The following is a 20,654-nucleotide window of genomic DNA, read 5'->3' as shown; positions in this document are numbered from 1 at the left end:
CTTGTCCATAGCAATCAGAGCTCAGCTTTCACTTCACCTCCGCAGCTTCAATGCTGAAAGCTGCATTTTGGTTGCTAAAGGCTACAAGAATGATCTTATTGTGAGGAACTTCTCATAAATGAAGCTCATTATGTCTGCTACAGCTGCTGCTATTATTACAGACTTTAGAGCAATTTATCAGGTTGCCCCACCTTAGTGACTATATTGTTGATGCCTGTTCAAGAGTGACTCTTTGGGCGCTGTCACTTTAATTCTTTAACCCCCAGCGGGGGGGGGGGGGGGGGGAATATGTTTTGCAATCAACATACAATTTTTTTTTTTAAAGAGATCCAAATCTGATAAATTAGCTATATCAGCAGCCACCAATAGGGGGAGATCAAGAGCTTTCAGTGGCTGAGTGTACTCAATCTTAGAATTATTTGCCGTTTCTATGCAGCGGATTTGGGGGTCTATCAAAAAAATGGAACTTTAACCATAAAAAAAAAAAAAAAAAAAAAAAAAAAAAAAAAATTGTGGCTCATTTTAATGTCTCCTAATGTGATTAACGGGTAAAGCACTAAATCGTAGGACTCGGTAAGAGCAGAGACAAACCTGAGCGATGTTCTTGTTGAGAAGGTAGACGCCATAGTCAAACTGAAGCTTTTCGCCTCCTTTTGGATACAAAGGAAATCTGCAAGAAAAATTGTTAAAAAGCAGTATTACAGTAGTTATATTCTTGTACATGGGGGCAGTATTATAGTAGTTATATCCTTGTACATGGGGGCAGTATTATAGTAGTTATATTCTTGTACATAGGGGGCAGTATTATAGTAGTTATATTCTTGTACATAGTGGCAGTATTATCGTAGTTATATTCTTGTACATAGGGGGCAGTATTATAGTAGTTATATTCTTGTACATAGGGGACAGTATAATAGTTATATTCTTGTACATAGTGGCAGTATTATAGTAGTTATATTCTCGTACATAGGAGCAGTATTATAGTAGTTATATTCTTGTACATAGTGGCAGTATTATAGTAGTTATATTCTCGTACATAGGAGCAGTATTATCGTAGTTATATTCTTGTACATAGTGGCAGTATTATAGTAGTTATATTCTTGTACATAGGGGCAGTATTATAGTAGTAATATTCTTGTATATAGGGGGCAGTATTATAGTAGTTATATTCTTGTACATAGGAGCAGTATTATAGTAGTAATATTCTTGTATATAGGGGGCAGTATTATAGTAGTAATATTCTTGTATATAGGGGGCAGTATTATAGTAGTTATATTCTTGTACATAGGGGCAGTATTATAGTAGTTATATTCTTGTATATAGGAGCAGTATTATAGTAGTTATAGTCTTGTACATAGTGGGCAGTATTATAGTAGTTATATTCTTGTATATAGGAGCAGTATTATAATAGTAGTTCTATTCTTGTACATAGGGGCAGTATTATCGTAGTTATATTCTTGTACATAGGGGGCAGTATTATCGTAGTTATATTCTTGTACATAGGGGGCAGTATTATCGTAGTTATATTCTTGTACATAGTGGGCAGTATTATAGTAGTAATATTCTTGTATATAGGGGGCAGTATTATAGTAGTTATATTCTTGTACATAGGAGCAGTATTATAGTAGTAATATTCTTGTATATAGGGGGCAGTATTATAGTAGTAATATTCTTGTATATAGGGGGCAGTATTATAGTAGTTATATTCTTGTACATAGGGGCAGTATTATAGTAGTTATATTCTTGTATATAGGAGCAGTATTATAGTAGTTATAGTCTTGTACATAGTGGGCAGTATTATAGTAGTTATATTCTTGTATATAGGAGCAGTATTATAATAGTAGTTCTATTCTTGTACATAGGGGCAGTATTATCGTAGTTATATTCTTGTACATAGGGGGCAGTATTATCGTAGTTATATTCTTGTACATAGGGGGCAGTATTATCGTAGTTATATTCTTGTACATAGTGGGCAGTATTATAGTAGTTATATTCTTGTACATAGGGGGCAGTATTATAGTAGTTATATTCTTGTATATAGGGGGCAGTATTATAGTAGTTATATTCTTGTACATAGGAGCAGTATTATAGTAGTTATATTCTTGTATATAGGAGCAGTATTATAGTAGTTATATTCTTGTACATAGGGGGCAGTATTATAGTAGTTCTATTCTTGTACATAGGGGCAGTATTATCGTAGTTATATTCTTGTACATAGGGGGCAGTATTATCGTAGTTATATTCTTGTACATAGTGGCAGTATTATAGTAGTTATATTCTTGTACATAGGGGGCAGTATTATAGTAGTTGTATTCTTGTATATAGGGGCAGTATTATAGTAGTTATATTCTTGTATATAGGGGCAGTATTATAGTAGTTATATTCTTGTATATAGGGGCAGTATTATAGTAGTTATATTCTTGTACATAGGAGCAGTATTATAGTAGTTATATTCCTGTACATAGGAGCAGTATTATAGTAGTTATATTCTTGTACATAGGGGCAGTATTATAGTAGTTATAGTCTTGTACACAGGGCAGCACATCTACAATAGATCTCCTGTTCGTTGTCAGTGCAGAGGTTTCCGTGTTGTTTGCTCGCCTCTGGGTGGTGAGGTAGAGACTAAGGGTACCGTTACACCTAGCGATGCACCAGCGATCCCGACTAGCGATATGACGCGGTCAGGATTGCTGGTGCATCGCTAGGTGGTCGCTAGTGAGCTGCCACACAGGCAGATCTCACCAGCGACATCGCTGGGGTCGGGGGGGGTCGCTACTTACCTGTCAGACGAGGCGATCCTGCGTCCCCCCGCCCGGCTCCATGCGTCGCTCGTCGTCACAGCAGGAAGCGCCGCAGGAAGCTGACGAGAAATGGTCCAGGAGCTTCTCGCGCAACCAGCGATAACCAGCGGGGGAGCCGGTCGGAGGTAACTATCACATGCAGCGATATCGCTAGCAATATCGCTGTAACGTCACAAAATCGGTGACTTTACAGCGATATTGCTAGCGATATCGCAGTGTGTAAAGGGGGCTTAATCCTACGATGAAGATCTCCACGTTTTCCGTCTCCATCTTTCCTTCTAATCCACTAGGCTGGAAACTAAACAATTGCTTTCTGTTTTTCAGAAACTGCTGGAGTAAAAAAATTTTGGGATGGAACTTGGGGCCCAAATCCCCGATTTCTCCACTAATCAGTAACATTTATCAAATTTTTTTTTTCTTTTTAAAAAAGAAAAACAAAAAACTTTCAGATAAAACCCACAGTAAATACATATAAATGTTACCGACCGCAAAAGCATTGGAAATCATTTAGATGATAGATGCTTCATGTCAGGAGTTCAGCTAGGAGAGGAGCTGCAGCCAGGCCACGAGGTATTAAGTGGATAAAGGGATATATTTGCAATTTACCATATTTATTGGACTATAGAAGTACAACCACTTGCATGTTAATACTCATTTGTCATGAGAGCCTTGTGGGTGGGAATGTGGCCGGCACCGTGGGGGCAGAGGACGACGCACAAGTCGGCCGGCACCGTGGGGGCAGAGGACGACGCACAAGGCGGCCGGCACCGTGGGGGCAGAGGACGACGCACAAGGCGGCCGGCACCGTGGGGGCAGAGGACGACGCACAAGGCGGCCGGCACCGTGGGGGCAGAGGACGACGCACAAGGCGGCCGGCACCGTGGGGGCAGAGGACGACGCACAAGGCGGCCGGCACCGTGGGGGCAGAGGACGACGCACAAGGCGGCCGGCACCGTGGGGGCAGAGGACGACGCACAAGGCGGCCGGCACGGTGGGGGCAGAGGACGACGCACAAGGCGGCCGGCACGGTGGGGGCAGAGGACGACGCACAAGGCGGCCGGCACGGTGGGGGCAGAGGACGACGCACAAGGCGGCCGGCACGGTGGGGGCAGAGGACGACGCACAAGGCGGCCGGCACGGTGGGGGCAGAGGACGACGCACAAGGCGGCCGGCACGGTGGGGGCAGAGGACGACGCACAAGGCGGCCGGCACGGTGGGGGCAGAGGACGACGCACAAGGCGGCCGGCACGGTGGGGGCAGAGGACGACGCACAAGGAGGCCGGCACGGTGGGGGCAGAGGACGACGCACAAGGCGGCCGGCACGGTGGGGGCAGAGGACGACGCACATGGCAGTTTTTTCATTTTAGTTTTTCGGCAATGTTCATTTTTCTCATGCTCGCTGACATCTGGGGTGCACATTACTGAATATTACTTTTTTTTTTTTTTACTCTGAGCTTACACACAGCAATAAATGACACTTGACTAAACCAATTTTTTTTTTTTTTTTTTTGCAAAATCCCCATAACTAGAGATTTATAAGGTTCCAGCCTATTTGCTCTCAGATGGAGACTTTCCTCCGGTGTTCTCATACCTGCAGCTGCTCGTTTCATAGCGGACATCACTCAGCCCCGACATATTAAAGCCATTATCCAATCACAATTTTCATACTTTGGCAGAAACACTTAAACTTTCACAAACAAAAGTTGTATACTTTTTTTTTGGGTGGGTGAGGGGGGCGATATCCAGCTCTTTAGTTCCAAAGTACAAAGGCGACGGATTAAATGATCAAAAAATGCCAACAAAATTATATCATCTGTAAATCCGGAATGGATTTTCACATTACACTGAAGAATAAAGTGAAGTCAATATGCTCCAAGTTTTACCATTGCCACTAAGAAAAGCCCCCAAAAGCACTGACTGCCCCCAACACCTGCAGCATTAACCACCGAATGACGTGACCTTATAGACCAAATCTGACATTACATGTCTGACTCACTCTCGCTCCTTCTCTGTAAGTTTGTCGTTGATGTTGTCTTTGATGGCAGATCGGGAGCCCTTGTGGAGGATAGGGTACCGCAGCGGGACTTGGAGGAAGAAGGAAATCATAGACACTAGATGAGCCGTGTAGCCCAACGCCACCGCCACACTGCCGTCATCTTTAGCTGTAAAATAAATCATGTATCGCTTGTACTTATCATGTATTATGCTCCAGAGCTGCACTCACTATTCTGCTGGTGCAGACACTGAGTACATACATTACATCCTGTATTATACCCCAGAGCTGCACTCACTATTCTGCTGGTGCAGACACTGAGTACATGCATTACATTACTGATCCCGAGTTACATCCTGTATTATACCCCAGAGCTGCACTCAGTATTCTGCTGGTGCAGTCACTGTGTACATACATTACGGATCCTGAGTTACATCCTGTATTATACCCCAGAGCTGCACTCACTATTCTGCTGGTGCAGTCACTGTGTACATACATTACTGATCCTGAGTTACATCCTGTATTACACTCCAGAGCTGCACTCACTATTCTGCTGGTGCAGTCACTGTGTACATTACTGATGCCAGGTTACATACGGTATAATACAAAAAAAAGAAAAAAAAAAAAAAAAAGATGTAATTTAAATTACCTTGAAAATCCTCAGAATTTGGTAACTTCACACCACATATGAAGTAATCCTTTTGGTCAAGCTGCTGAGAGAAAAAAGTGAGAGGAGTCAATTGTGTTGAATGTAAACAAAAGCCCCAACAAAAGTGTTTAACGTCTACACCCCAATTTAAGTGGAATTCACAAAAAACGGCCTCAACTTGGGCCAAAGAGTTGAAGCAAAACAATGGGGATTTTCTGACACTGGGCACTACACTGCGACCAAAAATGTTTTAGTAATCTTCATATTTCATGATGCCTTGCAAGTGTCAAGGCCCCCAGTGCCAGAGGAAGCAAAACTAAAACATCTTTGAACCTCCGGCATATTTGACTGTAGGTACTGGTTTTTTTTTCTTTGTAGGCCTCATTCCAGTTTTGGTAAACAGTAGAATGATGTGCTTTACCAAAAAAAAAAAAGCTCTTAGTCTCATCTGTCCACTAGTTGGCATTGACACTGATGCACCCTGAACCTGCAGGACAGCTTGAATTTCCCTGGACCTTGATTGGCTACAGTGCCATGGGTTGTAAAATGCTTGATTATGTTGCACACCGTGGACAAAAAAAAACAAAAAACATCCAGATCTCGGGAGATGGACATGTAACCTTGAGATACTTGATATTGTTCAACAATTTTGGTTCTCAAGTCCTCAGACAGTTCTCTTCTCTTTCTGTTCTCCACGCTTAGTGTGGCACACAGACAATGCAAAGACAGAGTCACCTTCTCCCCTTTTTATCTGGTTTTGTTGAGGAGAGCCTTATGATCAAATACTTAATTAACCTCAAGACATGAGATTGAGAGGAACTACCCACAAAGAGTATTATTTCACCTTACATGAGCTTTTTCAGATCAAAATGCGACACTAAAGATGGCTGCCATTTCCTGTTTCACCACACACCATGTGCTCCATGGATCCTCCCACGATGACGCCTACCCTGATGACCTCATGGATCTGCCCACTCTGATGACCACATGGACCAACCCAGCAAGAGAACCTCATGGATCCACCCACAGACTTGCTCACTGCCCAACCCACTAACCAATGGAATACATCCGATCACTCCCATTTTAGAGCTAACCGAGCCCCCTTACAGGGGATATATGAACCTATGTTTGGAATAATAAAGCTCTCTTCCTCTTGGAGCTGTGCCATAGAATGATCAAAGAGAGGTTACATCCAACTGTCTCTGGTGTGATTTCTTTAGTGCGCACTGATCAATATCCATTGGGCCTGGAGCAGGTAACTAGTGAACATTTCTTATTGTTCAAGCTAACAGTTTCAGGTGCAATTTTCATATTGCCCACACCTGTTACTTGCCACAGGTGAGTGTGAGCAAGCATCACATGCTTGAAACAAAGTTGTTTACCCACAGTTTTGGAAAGGTGTAAATTTTTTTGCCCTGGCGATTTTTAAGGTTTTGTATTAAAATTATTTCCAATTTGCCTTTTTTGTGTTGCTCCAATACACACAAAGGAAATAAACAATTGTATAATAAAACATGTGCAATTGCAATAATATTCTGGAACAATTTCCAGGGTGCCAACACTTTCAGCCATGACTGTATGTAGTCGCTGAATACAAGGTGCAGACAGCGTCCTGCTCTGGTCACTCACCGCGTCTATTGGGTAAATGTAGGAAAGCTCGGAGATGAGCTGTCGGCAGCGGATGGTCAGCTGGGCGTTTGTCTTAAGAAAAGACTCCCTGCAAGAAAGGAAAAAAAAAAAAAAAAAAAACACAAAGAAAACTACGTTTAGTGTCGGGATCTGCTCTTCCGGTAGCCGATCACTGCTGAGTTTTAAGGGGACAATTATTGGATTTAATGGAGTTAAAAAGATTTTTAGGGCCTGGGAAGGACCACAGCATCAATCACTTGCCTGGAGGGGGATATCTGGACCCCTCTCGCTATTTTTGACCAGTGGTCTTTTCATAATTTTTTTTTTAAAGCTGCAAAAAATAAATATTTTCTCCACTGAATAACCAAATAAATAATGCTGCCAAACTGTGCCCTAAAATAGCACTGCTATGTTTTACTCACAGCACTGCCATGCAAGAATACTCAAAGCCATAAAATAGTACCATATACAGTACGCGGCGACTGCAAACCCCGCCGGGCGCGCGACAGGCGACTGCAAACCCCGTCGGGCGCGCACGATGACAAAGATGGCCTTGGGGGACCCAGCGATATTACACATTTATCACCGATCGATGAATACTATATAAGCAATAACTCCTATCAGGCCGCACAGCCCCCTCTTCTGGTAACTTACAGGCCCGTAAACAACGCGGCCCATCCGCCACCCCCCAGGCTGGCAGCACTGCCTTAGTGGCAGCCATGCCGGCTTCCCTGCAGTCACCTTCTCGCCGTGCATTCTTTCCTCAGCTCGTTCAGGGACTCGCTTTTCTTCTGCAGCTTCTCATGTTGAGAGGTGAATTTATTACCTGCGAGATGAACACAGAGACTTGGTTACACGGTGCTGGAGTCCTGGCCACGGCTGTCTGCAGAGATGGAGTTTATGGTTTACAGGATTTTTATTTTTTATTTTTCCCTTCGTGAAACTCCTTGAGCCGCTCTGCAGAAAGTGTCAGATGTCTGTTCTCTCCACAAACTCACGGAAAAATGCGCTGAACCATCACGTTATGGGAACAGTTACAAGCCACGGGAAAGTTAAAGCAACACAAACAAAAGACCAGCGCTCGGATATAAGTACTGGGGTACAGCACTGCGGGAGAGAGTAACTTAGGGTAGGCAGACGGGTTATTAACCACTGCTCTGCTGGAGAGATACCACACATATATAGAAAAGAATATACAACAACAAAAAGCTAAGTAACGCATACCAGGACAAGTCATGTTACCGAGAAGTATTATACCCCAGAGCTGCACTCACTATTCTGCTGGTGCAGTCACTGTGTACATACATTACTGATCCTGAGTTACCTCCTGTATTATACCCCAGAGCTGCACTCACTATTCTGCTGGTGCAGTCACTGTGTACATACATTACTAATCCTGAGTTACCTCCTGTATTATACCCCAGAGCTGCACTCACTATTCTGCTGGTGCAGTCACTGTGTACATACATTACATTACTAATCCTGAGTTACATCCTGTATTATACCCCAGAGCTGCACTCACTATTCTGCAGGTGCAGTCACTGTGTACATACATTACATTACTGATCCTGAGTTACATCCTGTATTATACCCCAGAGTTGCACTCACTATTCTGCTGGTGCAGTCACTGTGTACATACATTACTAATCCTGAGTTACATCCTGTATTATACCCCAGAGCTGCACTCACTATTCTGCTGGTGCAGTCACTGTGTACATACATTACATCAATGATACTGAGTTACATCCTGTATTATACCCCAGAGCTGCACTCACTATTCTGCTGGTGCAGTCACTGTGTACATACATTACTAATCCTGAGTTACATCCTGTATTATACCCCAGAGCTGCACTCACTATTCTGCTGGTGCAGTCACTGTGTACATACATTACATCAATGATACTGAGATACATCCTGTATTATACTCCAGAGCTGCACTCACTATTCTGCTGGTGCAGTCACTGTGTACATACATTACTGATCCTGAGTTACATCCTGTATTATACTCCAGAGCTGCATTCACTATTCTGCAGGTGCAGTCACTGTGTACATACATTACTGATCCTGAGTTACATCCTGTATTATACTCCAGAGCTGCACTCACTATTCTGCTGGTGCAGTCACTGTACATACATTACTGATCCTGAGTTACATCCTGTATTATACACCAGAGCTGCACTCACTATTCTGCTGGTGCAGTCACTGTGTACATACATTACTGATCCTGAGTTACATCCTGTATTATACTCCAGAGCTGCACTCACTATTCTGCTGGTGCAGTCACTGTGTACATACATTACTGATCCTGAGTTACATCCTGTATTATACTCCAGAGCTGCACTCACTATTCTGCTGGTGCAGTCACTGTGTACATACATTACTGATCCTGAGTTACATCCTGTATTATACCCCAGAGCTGCACTCACTATTCTGCTTCACACTGTTACCAGCTTAGTTGCTCTCTATTATGTACTTTACAGGATTCCTGGGGTTAATGTAACACAATAATGAAAACTTCAGTTACTTTTATTAAACTTTGTATTTTAATTTTTTGCGATTTGCAAAATCACTGCTTCCAATGAATGAAAAAAAACAAACAAACAAGAGTATAATTTGTATCCTCAGAAATAAGTCAGGCTTACAAGTGAAAACCCGATACACGCAGCCGACCGAAAATAGGCCTAAGGTCAGGATGCACAACCTTCCCTTCACTGACAAGAAGCAGAGATCTTGTAAACAATAAGGGATTGAGCTCAGTCTCCATCTTTGATCCCGGCATTAATAGCATTAGAGCACGCAGATGATTGTGGGCCTTATTTTTAGGGTTCCTAGAATAAGCCCTGGTTAGGTGCGCCATGCCCCGACAGCCCGGATAAGAGAGATCTTCCATCCCAGCAATTCCGGCACAATTATTTTTCTGAGCCCCAAATTGTGCGGTATTATGGGGTTAAACAATTGTGGAAATATGCGATTACAGTATTATAAGGGAGCAGGAGAGACCGGGCGTAGCTATGTAAACAGTCGGGGAGTGTTTATGTAATCCGATGACTTGGCGTCGTCATTTAAATGGAAAGTGGCTGATGAAAAAATGCAAAAGCCCCTAAAAAACGCTTAACGGATAATTGTAAGAGACGGCCCGAGACAAGCAAATAAATATACACAGGTCTCAGGGAAATACCGCACAAGTAGTGTCACACGCCCCACACCGCCACAATGTGTGCGCGTGCTATATATGAGCGCCACCCGGGACTCTGCATACAGACCGCACTGGGAAGGTTCCGCTTTCCGTGGCTCCTGGTACACCTGTGAAGACCACCCAATCGATCTGCAAGCCCCCTACTCAGTGCATTCACAACCTGTGTGTGTGTTTTTAGAAAATTTTGGCTAAAGCCTGTCCTCCAGCCAAACTGGTAACCAATGACGGCCATATTGGCACTTATGGGTCTAAAGCCTTTGTCACCCGGTCACACAGCAGCTTCCTTGTAGGTTTCATGCCTGCCAGAGGGGGAAAAAAAAAAAAAAAAAAAGGAGACCCCCGTAGAGAAGACTGACACAGTCTATACCAGTTTCTGGCTTTTTCCTGTCTACATACCAATAAGAGTACACTATCAAAACCCAGCAAATAAGAGTGGTGTCCTACAGGAGTATATTATGCATTAAAAAGAACTTAAAGATACTTAAAAATAATATAATATAAATACATATACACAAACAAGTAAAAAAAAATATAGAAACAGTAAAAAAAAAAATAAAAAATAAATGAACCCTATAAACCAAAAAAAAAAAAAATTTGAAAAAAAAAAAAAAAATTAAAAAATAAAAATATACTAAAATAAGGAAAAAAAAACCTCTCAAAATACAAAAATTAAAGCTTACAAAAATAAGGAAAAAAAAAATTCTTAAAATGAAAAGAAAAAAGCTAGACAAATAAATGAAAGATTGAGATAAAAAAAAAAAAAAAAGTGCCATTGTCTGAGCCAACAAGGAATTGGAGATGATGTATTATTGATTAATAAAATCGGGAGGGCAGCTCCCAGCTTTAGGGGCAGAGAACAGACCCAGATTCTGGATTCTTAGTGCTGATCTGTACACCATCTAACTGGAAGACGTGTGTGAAGATTGAGAGGTAAAATTGCGAAGCAAAAAGCGCCTGAAATTTGGCTGATGTGGTAGAAGGGCACAGCAGTGCTGACTGTGGGTGCACAAGTAGGAGCCTGGGTAAACGGATCGGTGACAGTATGGAAAAATAGACCCAAGATAAACATAAATATGCCAGACACTTAAGCATGATAAAAAAAAAATCCCAAAGAATAAAGCCACTTTATCATTTTGGAAACTAGACCCCCCCAAGGAACTTATCTAGATATGTGATGAGAACTTTGAACTCACAAGGGCTTCACAGAAGTTTGTAACGTACAGCTGTACAATTAAAAAAAATCATTTTTTCCACAAAAATGATCTTTTCACCCCCAATTTTTATTTTCAAGGGTAACAGGACCCTAAAAGGTATTGTGCAATTTGTCCTGAGTACGCTGATACCCCACATGTGGGGGTAAACCACTATTTGGGCGCATGGCAGAGCTCGGAAGGGAAGCAGCGCCATTTAACTTTTTTGGCTGTAATTGAGATCGGACACCATGTCGCGTTTGGACAAGTGACCCCATTTTGGAAACTAGATCCCCTAAGGAACTTATCTAGATGTGTGGTGAGTAGAGTTGAGCGAAACGGGTCGAAAAATTTCAAAAGTCGACTTTTGGCAAAGTCGGGTTTCATGAAACGAAACCCGACCCTAGGATGAGGTCGGCCACGAGGTCGGCGACGCGCCAAAGTCGCCTTTCAAAAGTTTGTTTTGCGCTCTTTTTCAGCCAATCAGGATCCACGGACACTGTGGGCAACGTGATGACATAGGCAGGGGTCACCACCATCTTTCAGAAGGGCATGCAAGTGATTGGCTTGCTTTGGTGGGCGTCACAGGGGTTATAAAAGGGCGTGCACGCCGACCGCCATCTTACTTCTGCCGATCTTAGCATAGGGAGAGGTTGCTGCTGCTGATTCTGTAGGGAGAGTGTTAGGCAGGGAAGAAGAAAAAAAAAACTGCTTCTGCTGCTAGCGATTTTGCCTGTACAACACACCAGTCACTGTGTGTGCAGTGCAAGGGGAGGCTATATTGTGGTGTATCAGTGGTGTTGGTTGTTAGGCTGCCTTCTAAGGCTTCCTGACAGCTGCATTGCTGTTTACCCACTGCTCTGCAAACTGCTTTTTTAAAAGCAATCCCAATTTTTTTTTTTGTCCTGCTGAGGTACTGAGCGTGCAATTTTCACACCATACAGCAGTGTACGCTCCTCACACAGTACCGTGTAACGGCTGTTATCACAGCCACAGTGAAGCTGTGTGTCACTCTGTGAGAATAAGTCGAGGACATGTTCCGTTCTTACAGACCTGCACCTTCTAGTTTTGTCTAGCTTTCAAACAGTTAAATATATTTGCTGTTTGATCACATTCAAAAACTATAGAGAGACAGCGTGTCAGTCCGTATACTTAAAAAACACGGAGCTTGACAATTTTACGTACACCGGACAGCCGTGTACGTGCACGCTCCTCTCAGTACCGTGTAACGGCTGTTATCACGGCCACAGTGAAGCTGTGTGTTACTGTGGAAGGATAAGTGGAGGACTTGTTCCGTTCTTACAGACCTACACTCTAGGGAGATTCCTATTGTGCCCAATTCTACATACACCTTGTAGTTTGTGATACACTAGCCAATTTCTGCCTGTGACATAGCGCTCTGATATTCAGTGGGCCTCACACAATCCAAAAGTGTCCAGTGTCCACTAGTGTGTGCAGAAATTCAAAATCTCCCTTATCCTGTAGTCACTTTTTTCACACCTGTGCCATCGAGCCTGTGACATAGCGCTCTGATATTCAGTGGGCCTCACACAATCTAAAAGTGTCCAGTGTCCACTAGTGTGTGCAGAAATTCAAAATCTCCCCTGTCCTATAGACACCTTGTTTTACATTACTATATAGTTTGTTGGATTTTGTCTACATTTCCACAAAAAATGAGGAAGGCTGGTGGAAGAGGCTGTGGAATTGGGCGGGGGTTGGCAGCTGGTAATGATGGTGTTGGTGGTGGATCTGATGGTAGTGGCAGGAGCAAAATAGGACCGAACGCAGGAGGTGTTGAGCCTGCGTCATCGTCTGGCTCCATAAGGCTTCGAAGGCTTAGTTTTCTAGGAGTTGGCAAACCGCTTTTAAAGCCAGAGCATCAGGAAAAAGTTTTGTCTTACATTGCTGACTCAGCCTCCAGCTCTATCGCCTCCTCTTCTGAAGTTGTAAAAAGTAAAAGCACTGAGTCGTCATTGGAGGCTCATGTTCATGAACCACACCTTTCCTTGTGTCCTTCACCCCAACCAAGATTGAAGGATGACGCAGGCCATACTACTGATTACTCCATGGAGCTGTTTTCACATACCATGCCTGGATTATCAAGTGAAATGGTGAATTACCCAGGCCAGGATGAATCTGACATGGAGTGCACTGATGCACAGCCGCTGATAGATGATTCTGCTGGTACATTCACTCAGAGCACTACATTGTCCTTGCAGTGTACAGAGCCAGATTCTGACCCTGATGAGACTCAGGTGCCCCTTCCCGCACACTATACCACCATACACGGTGACACAGAGGAAGGTGCACATGACATAGAAGAGGAGGTGATGGATGACCCAGTTGTTGACCCAGATTGGCATCCATTGGGGGAAGAGGGTGCTGCTTCCAATAGCTCAGATGAGGAGCATCCACAGCAGACATCGACATCGCAACAGCTGTTATCTGGCAGGCCCGGAGCACTCCAAAGACAGGTTCCAAAAATCAAAAGAATTGCTGGACAGCTTGTCCAGAGGGTCAAAACATCACAGCGTGCTAGGCCGCAAAATGTCTGCCAAAGTAGGAAGAGTGCAGTGTGGCACTTTTTTGAACAAAATCCTCATGATCAGGCCAAGGTTATCTGTAAGAAGAGCGCAAAGACCTTTAGCCGAGGGAAAAATCTGAAAAATTTGAATACCAGTTGCATGCTTAGACATTTAACCAGCATGCACTTGCAAGCGTGGACACAACACCAAACCTCAAGTGCCACATGTGCAACTGATCACAAAGAAGGTAGTCAGCAACGCTACATTGTTTCCCCCACTGTAAGCCCACCGGTTAGCACAGCAGCAAATGTTGAGGTGTCGTTGCAAGGTCACAGCAGTCAGGGAATCCCACTGTTATATCAACGAAATACTGAATCTAGGCCATCAGAAAGAACACCAACTCCATCACCATCATCAACCCTCTCTCAGTCCGCCCTGTCCACCGCTACTTCCACCATATGCAGCTCTCAAGTCCAGCTCACCCTCCCAGACACTATGAGTAGGTCAAGAAAGTACTCAGTCTCTCATCCGCGTACACTGGGTTTGAACGCCCACATTGCCAAACTAAACTCGTTTGAGATGATGCCCTATCGGTTGGTGGAAAGCGTAGCTTTCCGCGAACTCATGGCCTATGCAGTACCACGCTATGACCTACCCAGTCGCCACTTCTCTCGAAAAGCCATCCCAGCCCTCCACCATCATGTAAAAGACCGCATTGTCCATGCACTCAAGCAGTCAGTGAGCGGAAAGGTGCACCTCACAACTGATGCATGGTCCAGTCAGCATGGCCAGGGCCGTTATGTGTCCATCACTGCGCACTGGGTTAATGTGGTGGATGCAGGGTCCACAGGGGACAGCGGTGGTGGGACAGTGCTGCCTAGCCCACGGTATAGGAAACAGTTGGGAGTAGGCGTTCCACCCTCCTCCTCCTCCTCCTCCAGAAGCGAAAGCTCGTCCACAGAGCGCAGTCGTACGAGCACTCCATCTGCTGCTGCCACTGTTGCACACGAGGTGTCCCCCTATCGAGCAGTTAGTGGAAAGCGTCAGCAGGCTGTGTTGCAGATGATGTGTTTGGGCGACAGACACACCGCCGAGGTGCTGGCCGAGTACTTGAAGCGACAAACTGAGTCATGGCTGGGCAGTGTACATCTTGAGGCAGGCAAGGTAGTTAGTGATAACGGCCGTAATTTTGTGGCAGCCATAGCCCTTTCAAAACTCAGCCACATACCTTGCTTGGCTCACACCTTGAACCTGGTGGTGCAGTGCTTCCTCAAAAATTATCCGGAGTTAACAGCCCTGCTCCAGAAGGTGCGAAGACTGTGCGCGCACATCCGCCGGTCGCCTGTAAACTCCGTTCGTATGCAGAAGCTGCCGCGATTGCTCCACCTTCCCAACCACCGTCTCATTATCGACATTGCAACAAGGTGGAACGCCACCCTGCACATGGTGGAGCGGCTGTGCGAGCAGAGGCAGGCCATAATGCATTTGTGGGAGGATACACGGCCAGGCACTTTGAGAGCAGACATGGAGTTGACAGGTGTGCAGTGGTCAAAGCTGAAAGACCTCTGTAAAGTCCTTCAGTGTTTTGAGGAATGCACACGGCTGGTAAGCGCAGACGACGCCATCCTAAGCATGAGCATCCCACTTATGCGTCTGCTCATGCAAACTTTGACGCACCTTAAGGAGCAGGCGTCTGCAGCCAATGTTGATGAGGAGGAAGAGGAGGAGGGAATCCTTGATGACATTCAGCCATTGTCTGCTCAGGGACCTCTCCTGGACGAGGTGGAGGAAGAAGAGGAGGAGGAGGATGATGATGGGAATGATTACTTAGGGGAGGAGGATGCATCTCGTGGGGCAAGTGAAAATGTTGGCGTGGCAAGGTCTGGTACAGGGTTTGTGCGTGACTGGTGGGATGTGGATTTGCCAGAAAGTGCTCCTCCAACCAGCACTCGCAGTGCATCATTGACATCGGGAACATTGGCCCACATGTCAGATTATGCCTTGCAGATCCTAAAAAGGGACCCACGCATTGCCAAAATGATGAACGATGACGACTACTGGTTGGCCAGCATCCTGGATCCACGCTATAAAGGCAAATTACAAAACATCATGCCACAGGAGAACCTTGACCTAATATTGGCTAATAAACAAGCAACTCTGGTAAATCGGTTGCTTGAGGCATTCCCAGCACACAGCAGCGGTGATGGTTCTCACACGAGCCGTACGGGCCGGGGTCAGCTTGGCAGAGGTGTTCGTGGTGCACACAGCAGAAATGGCGTTGGAGACAGGGGTTTCATGACAATGTTGTGGACTGATTTTTCAAGTACCGCTCACACAACTGGTAATACTGCATCGATGGAAAGTGACAGGAGACAGCAGTTGTCAACTATGGTTACAAACTACTTTTCCTCCCATATCGATGTTCTCCCGCACAGGTCATTCCCCTTTGACTATTGGGCCGCTAAACTGGACACCTAGCCTGAATTGGCACAATATGCCTTACAGGAGCTCGCTTGCCCAGCTGCAAGTGTGCTATCGGAAAGAGTCTTCAGTGCAGCTGGATCAATCCTGACAGAAAAAAGGACCCGTCTGTCGACCCAAAATGTGGATGATCTAACCTTCATTAAAATGAACCATGCATGGGTTTCCAAGGATTTTGTCCCACCTTCCCCTGATGACACATAGGGTGACAGAAAAATGGCTTGCTTTGGTCCACCTCTTCCTGGGACTTGACCTATTTCGCCTTTTGCATCAGCTGAATGTCCAACATCAACATATGCCACTTTCTAAAACTCCCTAACTGTGCTGCCTCCCCCCCCATGGCCGGGGTCACCATCTAGCGCACGACACCGTGCGAGTACCGTTGCCCTGGACAGGTGGGTAGGCCGACTCTTGGGCGCGGGCACTGGCACAGGGTCCCTCATAGTGCAATCAAGTGTCTCTGACGGTGGTGCTGCACACCCGCCGTCAGACACACCGCCGTACTATGAGGGGCCCAGTGCCAGTACCGACGCCCACGAGTGGGCCCCCCTTGCTTGGGCAGGGCCCCAGCATTTGCAATCTTTACCTCTCCCTGCTCCTCCGCTGTGTAGTCTGGGCCGTCAAATCCATACTGTGCCTGACACCGTCTGAGCCTGCCTCCTGATGTATAGACATATATTTTGAATGTGTACGCTATCCATACATGTTATCCTGGGATACGGTACCCTTTCTCACCTTTGTGCAATCACGTGCAATCCATACTGGGCCTAACACCGTCTGAGCCTGCCTCCTGATGTATAGACATATATTTTGAATGTGCACGCTATCCATACATGTTATCCGGGGATACGGTACCCTTTCTCACCTTTGTGCAATCACGTGCAAGCCATACTGGGCCTAACACCGTCTGAGCCTGCCTCCTGATGTATAGACATATTTTGAATGTGCATGCTATCCATACATGTTATCCGGGGATACGGTACCCTTTCTCACCTTTGTGCAATCACGTGTAATCCATACTGGGCGTGAGAACGGCTGGCGAGCTGTTAAGCAAGCTACAGCACCTGTGGTTTGCACACGCAAGTTTTTCATTTTTTCAGGAATGACGGTTAGGCCTAATTCCGGAACTGCGGTTGACCTGCACTTACTGGGAAATCATCGTTCGCGGGTAATAATTGTAATCAGTGATCCCCATCACTAACGTTGTTCAGCGGGTTATCTGCACCTGTAAGCGACAAACGCTGGCCTTTTCAGTGTAGCGCACATGCAGCCACGGACATGTAAGGGCATGACACACCAGTTATTGGCCAATCTCATGTGCCAGAGCCTCACGTGTCCCTCTAGTAAGCCGGACTCGGACCGCGGGGCATGACGGAGTCTCGTTCGTTAACGGAATTAAGCTTGCAATGTGTGCATCTTTTCCGTAGCTGGCATGGTTGAGGTTTCCCAGGTGGAGTCGAATTTAACCGTAGGCTCCACTCCTGGTGGTGCCCTTCTGGACATTCCTTTAAGGTTCAGCTTTGCAACCATACTGCCCACGTAAAACAAACACATTGCCTTCATGAACGCTGTTTGGAGGGTCTTGACTCGTGGGAATAACGCCGCCCAATCAGTTAACCTGCTAGAGAGATCCTTCGTTGCTCCCAAGCATGACATCACACTCCCTAGGAGGAAGGTAATGCCACTGTGGCGACCGTACTCCTGGGGGGCGACACAAGCGCACTGATGCCCAGCCACTGCTCGATGAATCTGCTGGTACATTGACCCAGACCACTACATTCCCCTTGCATGCTACATGGCCTGAATCTGACCCTGATGAAACTCAGGTTACCCTTCCCATATACAGTTCCATCTTACACGGTGACAAAGAGGAAGCTGCAGATGAAAGTGCAGGTTCGGCCCACCCGCCATCAGACACACCACAGTACTATCAGGGGCCCTGTGCCAGTGCCGTCGCCAACGAGTGGGCCCCCCCTGCTTGCTCAGGATCACAGCACTTGCAAGGTTGAAATACTGTGCAGTGAGATGGAAGATGGGGACGACGAGGAGTCCAGACTAGTACAGGGATTCCCTAGCGAGGAGACTTATTTGATTGTTTTCAATGTTGGGACAGCAATTTTTGGGGAGCACTATACTCTGGAGAATGATAGATGGGGCCCACCATACACTGGAACATTCCAAAGGTGGACATCAGACACTGGAGCAGCATTTACAGGGCCCATTATACACTAGAGCATTAGAAATGGGGCCCATTATGTTTGGAGCATTATTTGGGCCCATAAGACAGTGGAGCTTCATCCATGGGGACCAACATATACTGTAGCATTATGTGGAGCTCATCATATACTGTTTCAAACATGATATGGGACCAATGATTTTGTATGGAGAAATAGATGGGCCTCGTCATGAGATGTAAAAAGTGAAGTATTTTTCATTGTACTATACCGCTATTTCTCTGCCGTATCGGAGCATGATAAGTCGTGGTATGTGTTAAAGGGGCGCTCTTTCACCCAGGGCACATGAAAACCTGGAGCCAGCCCTACCCCCCCACAACTTTAGCCAAATAACCCCCATTTTTCAGTGCGTAACTTGTATTATGAAGTTAATTAAGGTTGACAAGCTTAAGTAAGAAGAATTGATGCTTTTGGCATTCAAATGGGCACTGTAGGTGTGTTTCCTGTCCTCCTCTCACGGCCGACTTTTATTCCCCATTGACTTACATTGGGTTTCGGGACGACCCCGACTTTTCCCAATAATCGGCCGATCTTGCTCGACCCGACTTTTGGAAAAGTCGGGTTTCACGAAACGAAACTCGACCCTAAAAAAACAAAAAAGTCGCTCAACTCTAGTGGTGAGCACTTTGAACCCCCCAGTGCTGCACAGAAGTTTATAACGCCCGGGCGTGAAAATAAAAAAATCATTTTTTCCACAAACATGATCTTTTAGTCCCCAATTTTTTTATTTTCCCAAGGGAAACAGGAGAAATTGGACCCCAAAAGTTGTTGTCCAATTTGTCTTGAGTCCGCTGATACCCCATATGTGGGAGAAAACTACTGTATGGGCACGCGTCGGAGCTCGGAAGGGAAGTAGCGACGTTTTGGAATGCAGACTTTGATGGAATGGTCTGCGGGTGTCATGTGCGTTTGGAGAGCCTCTGATGTGCCTAAACTGTTGAAACTCCCCACAAGTGACCCCATTTTGGAATCTAGACCCCCCACGGAACTTTTCTAGATGTGTGGTGAGCACTCCCCAGTGCTTCATAGAAGTTTATAACGCCCGGGCGTGAAAATAAAAAAATCATTTTTTCCACAAACATGATCTTTTATTCTCCAATTTTTTATTTTCCCAAGGGTAACAGGAGAAATTGGACCACAAAAGTTGTTTTGCAATTTGTCCTGAGTAGGCTGATACCCCACATGTGGGGGTAAAACTGTTTGGGCGCATGGCAGAGCTTGGAAAGGAAGGAGCACCATTTGACTTTTTCAACGCAGAATTGGCTGGAATTGAGGTCAGACGCCATGTTGCGTTTGAAGAGCACCTGATGTGCCCAAACAGTGGAAACCCCCCAATTCTAACCCCAACACACCCCTAACCCTAATCTCAGCCCTAACTCTAATGGGAAAATGGATTTTTTTTTTTTTTTATTATTTTATTATTTTTCCCTAAATAATGGGGTGATAACGGGGGGTTTGATTTACTATTTATGGCGGTTTTTATGTTTGGCAGCTGTCGCACGCTAAAAGACGCTTTTTATAGTAAAAATAGTTTTTGCATCACCACATTTTGAGACCTATAATTTTTCCGTATTTTGACCCACCGAGTCATGTGAGGTCTTATTTATTGCGGGACGAGTCAACGTTTTTATTGGTATCATGTTCGGACACGTGACATTTTTTGATTTTATTCCGATTTTTGGGACGCAGAATGAACAAAAACCAGCGTTTCATGAATTTCTTTTGGGGGGGGGTGCGTTTACACCGTTCCGCGTGCGGTAAAATTGATAAAGCGGTTTTATTCTTCGGGTCAGTACGGTTACAGCGATACCTCATTTATGTCTTTTTTTATGCTTTGGCGCTTTTATGCAATGAAAACAATTTTATATAAAAAATAATTATTTTTGCATCGCTTTATTCTGCGAGCTATAACTTTTTAATTTTTTCGCTGACGACGCTGTATGGCAGCTTTTTTTT

The 20,654-nt window shown here is 45.1% G+C and overlaps 1 protein-coding gene across 4 annotated transcripts in view; it reads right to left on the bottom strand.

The window, feature by feature from the left end:
• UVRAG (UV radiation resistance associated) overlaps positions 1-20,654 on the bottom strand; it is a 91,356-nt gene that overhangs the window by 35,900 nt on the left and 34,802 nt on the right. For 3 of the 4 annotated variants that reach the window (XR_012220658.1, XR_012220659.1, XM_073548606.1), the window contains exons 9-13: positions 7,814-7,898; positions 7,073-7,160; positions 5,444-5,507; positions 4,798-4,963; positions 592-670 (exon numbers count right to left, since the gene is read on the bottom strand). Coding sequence is in view for 2 of the 4 variants with exons in the window: in XM_073548606.1 (XP_073404707.1) it covers positions 592-670; positions 4,798-4,963; positions 5,444-5,507; positions 7,073-7,160; positions 7,814-7,898 (482 nt within the window). In the remaining 2 variants the exon portion in view is untranslated. The remainder of the gene's footprint in view (positions 1-591; positions 671-4,797; positions 4,964-5,443; positions 5,508-7,072; positions 7,161-7,813; positions 7,899-20,654) is intronic. The other variant, XM_073548607.1, reaches the window with a different exon arrangement.

The sequence above is a fragment of the Dendrobates tinctorius genome, unplaced genomic scaffold, assembly GCF_039654945.1.
Source record: "Dendrobates tinctorius isolate UK_male_01 unplaced genomic scaffold, ASM3965494v1 ptg000157l, whole genome shotgun sequence".
NCBI lineage: Eukaryota > Metazoa > Chordata > Amphibia > Anura > Dendrobatidae > Dendrobates > Dendrobates tinctorius.
This window is presented reverse-complemented; position numbering and strand designations above follow the sequence as displayed.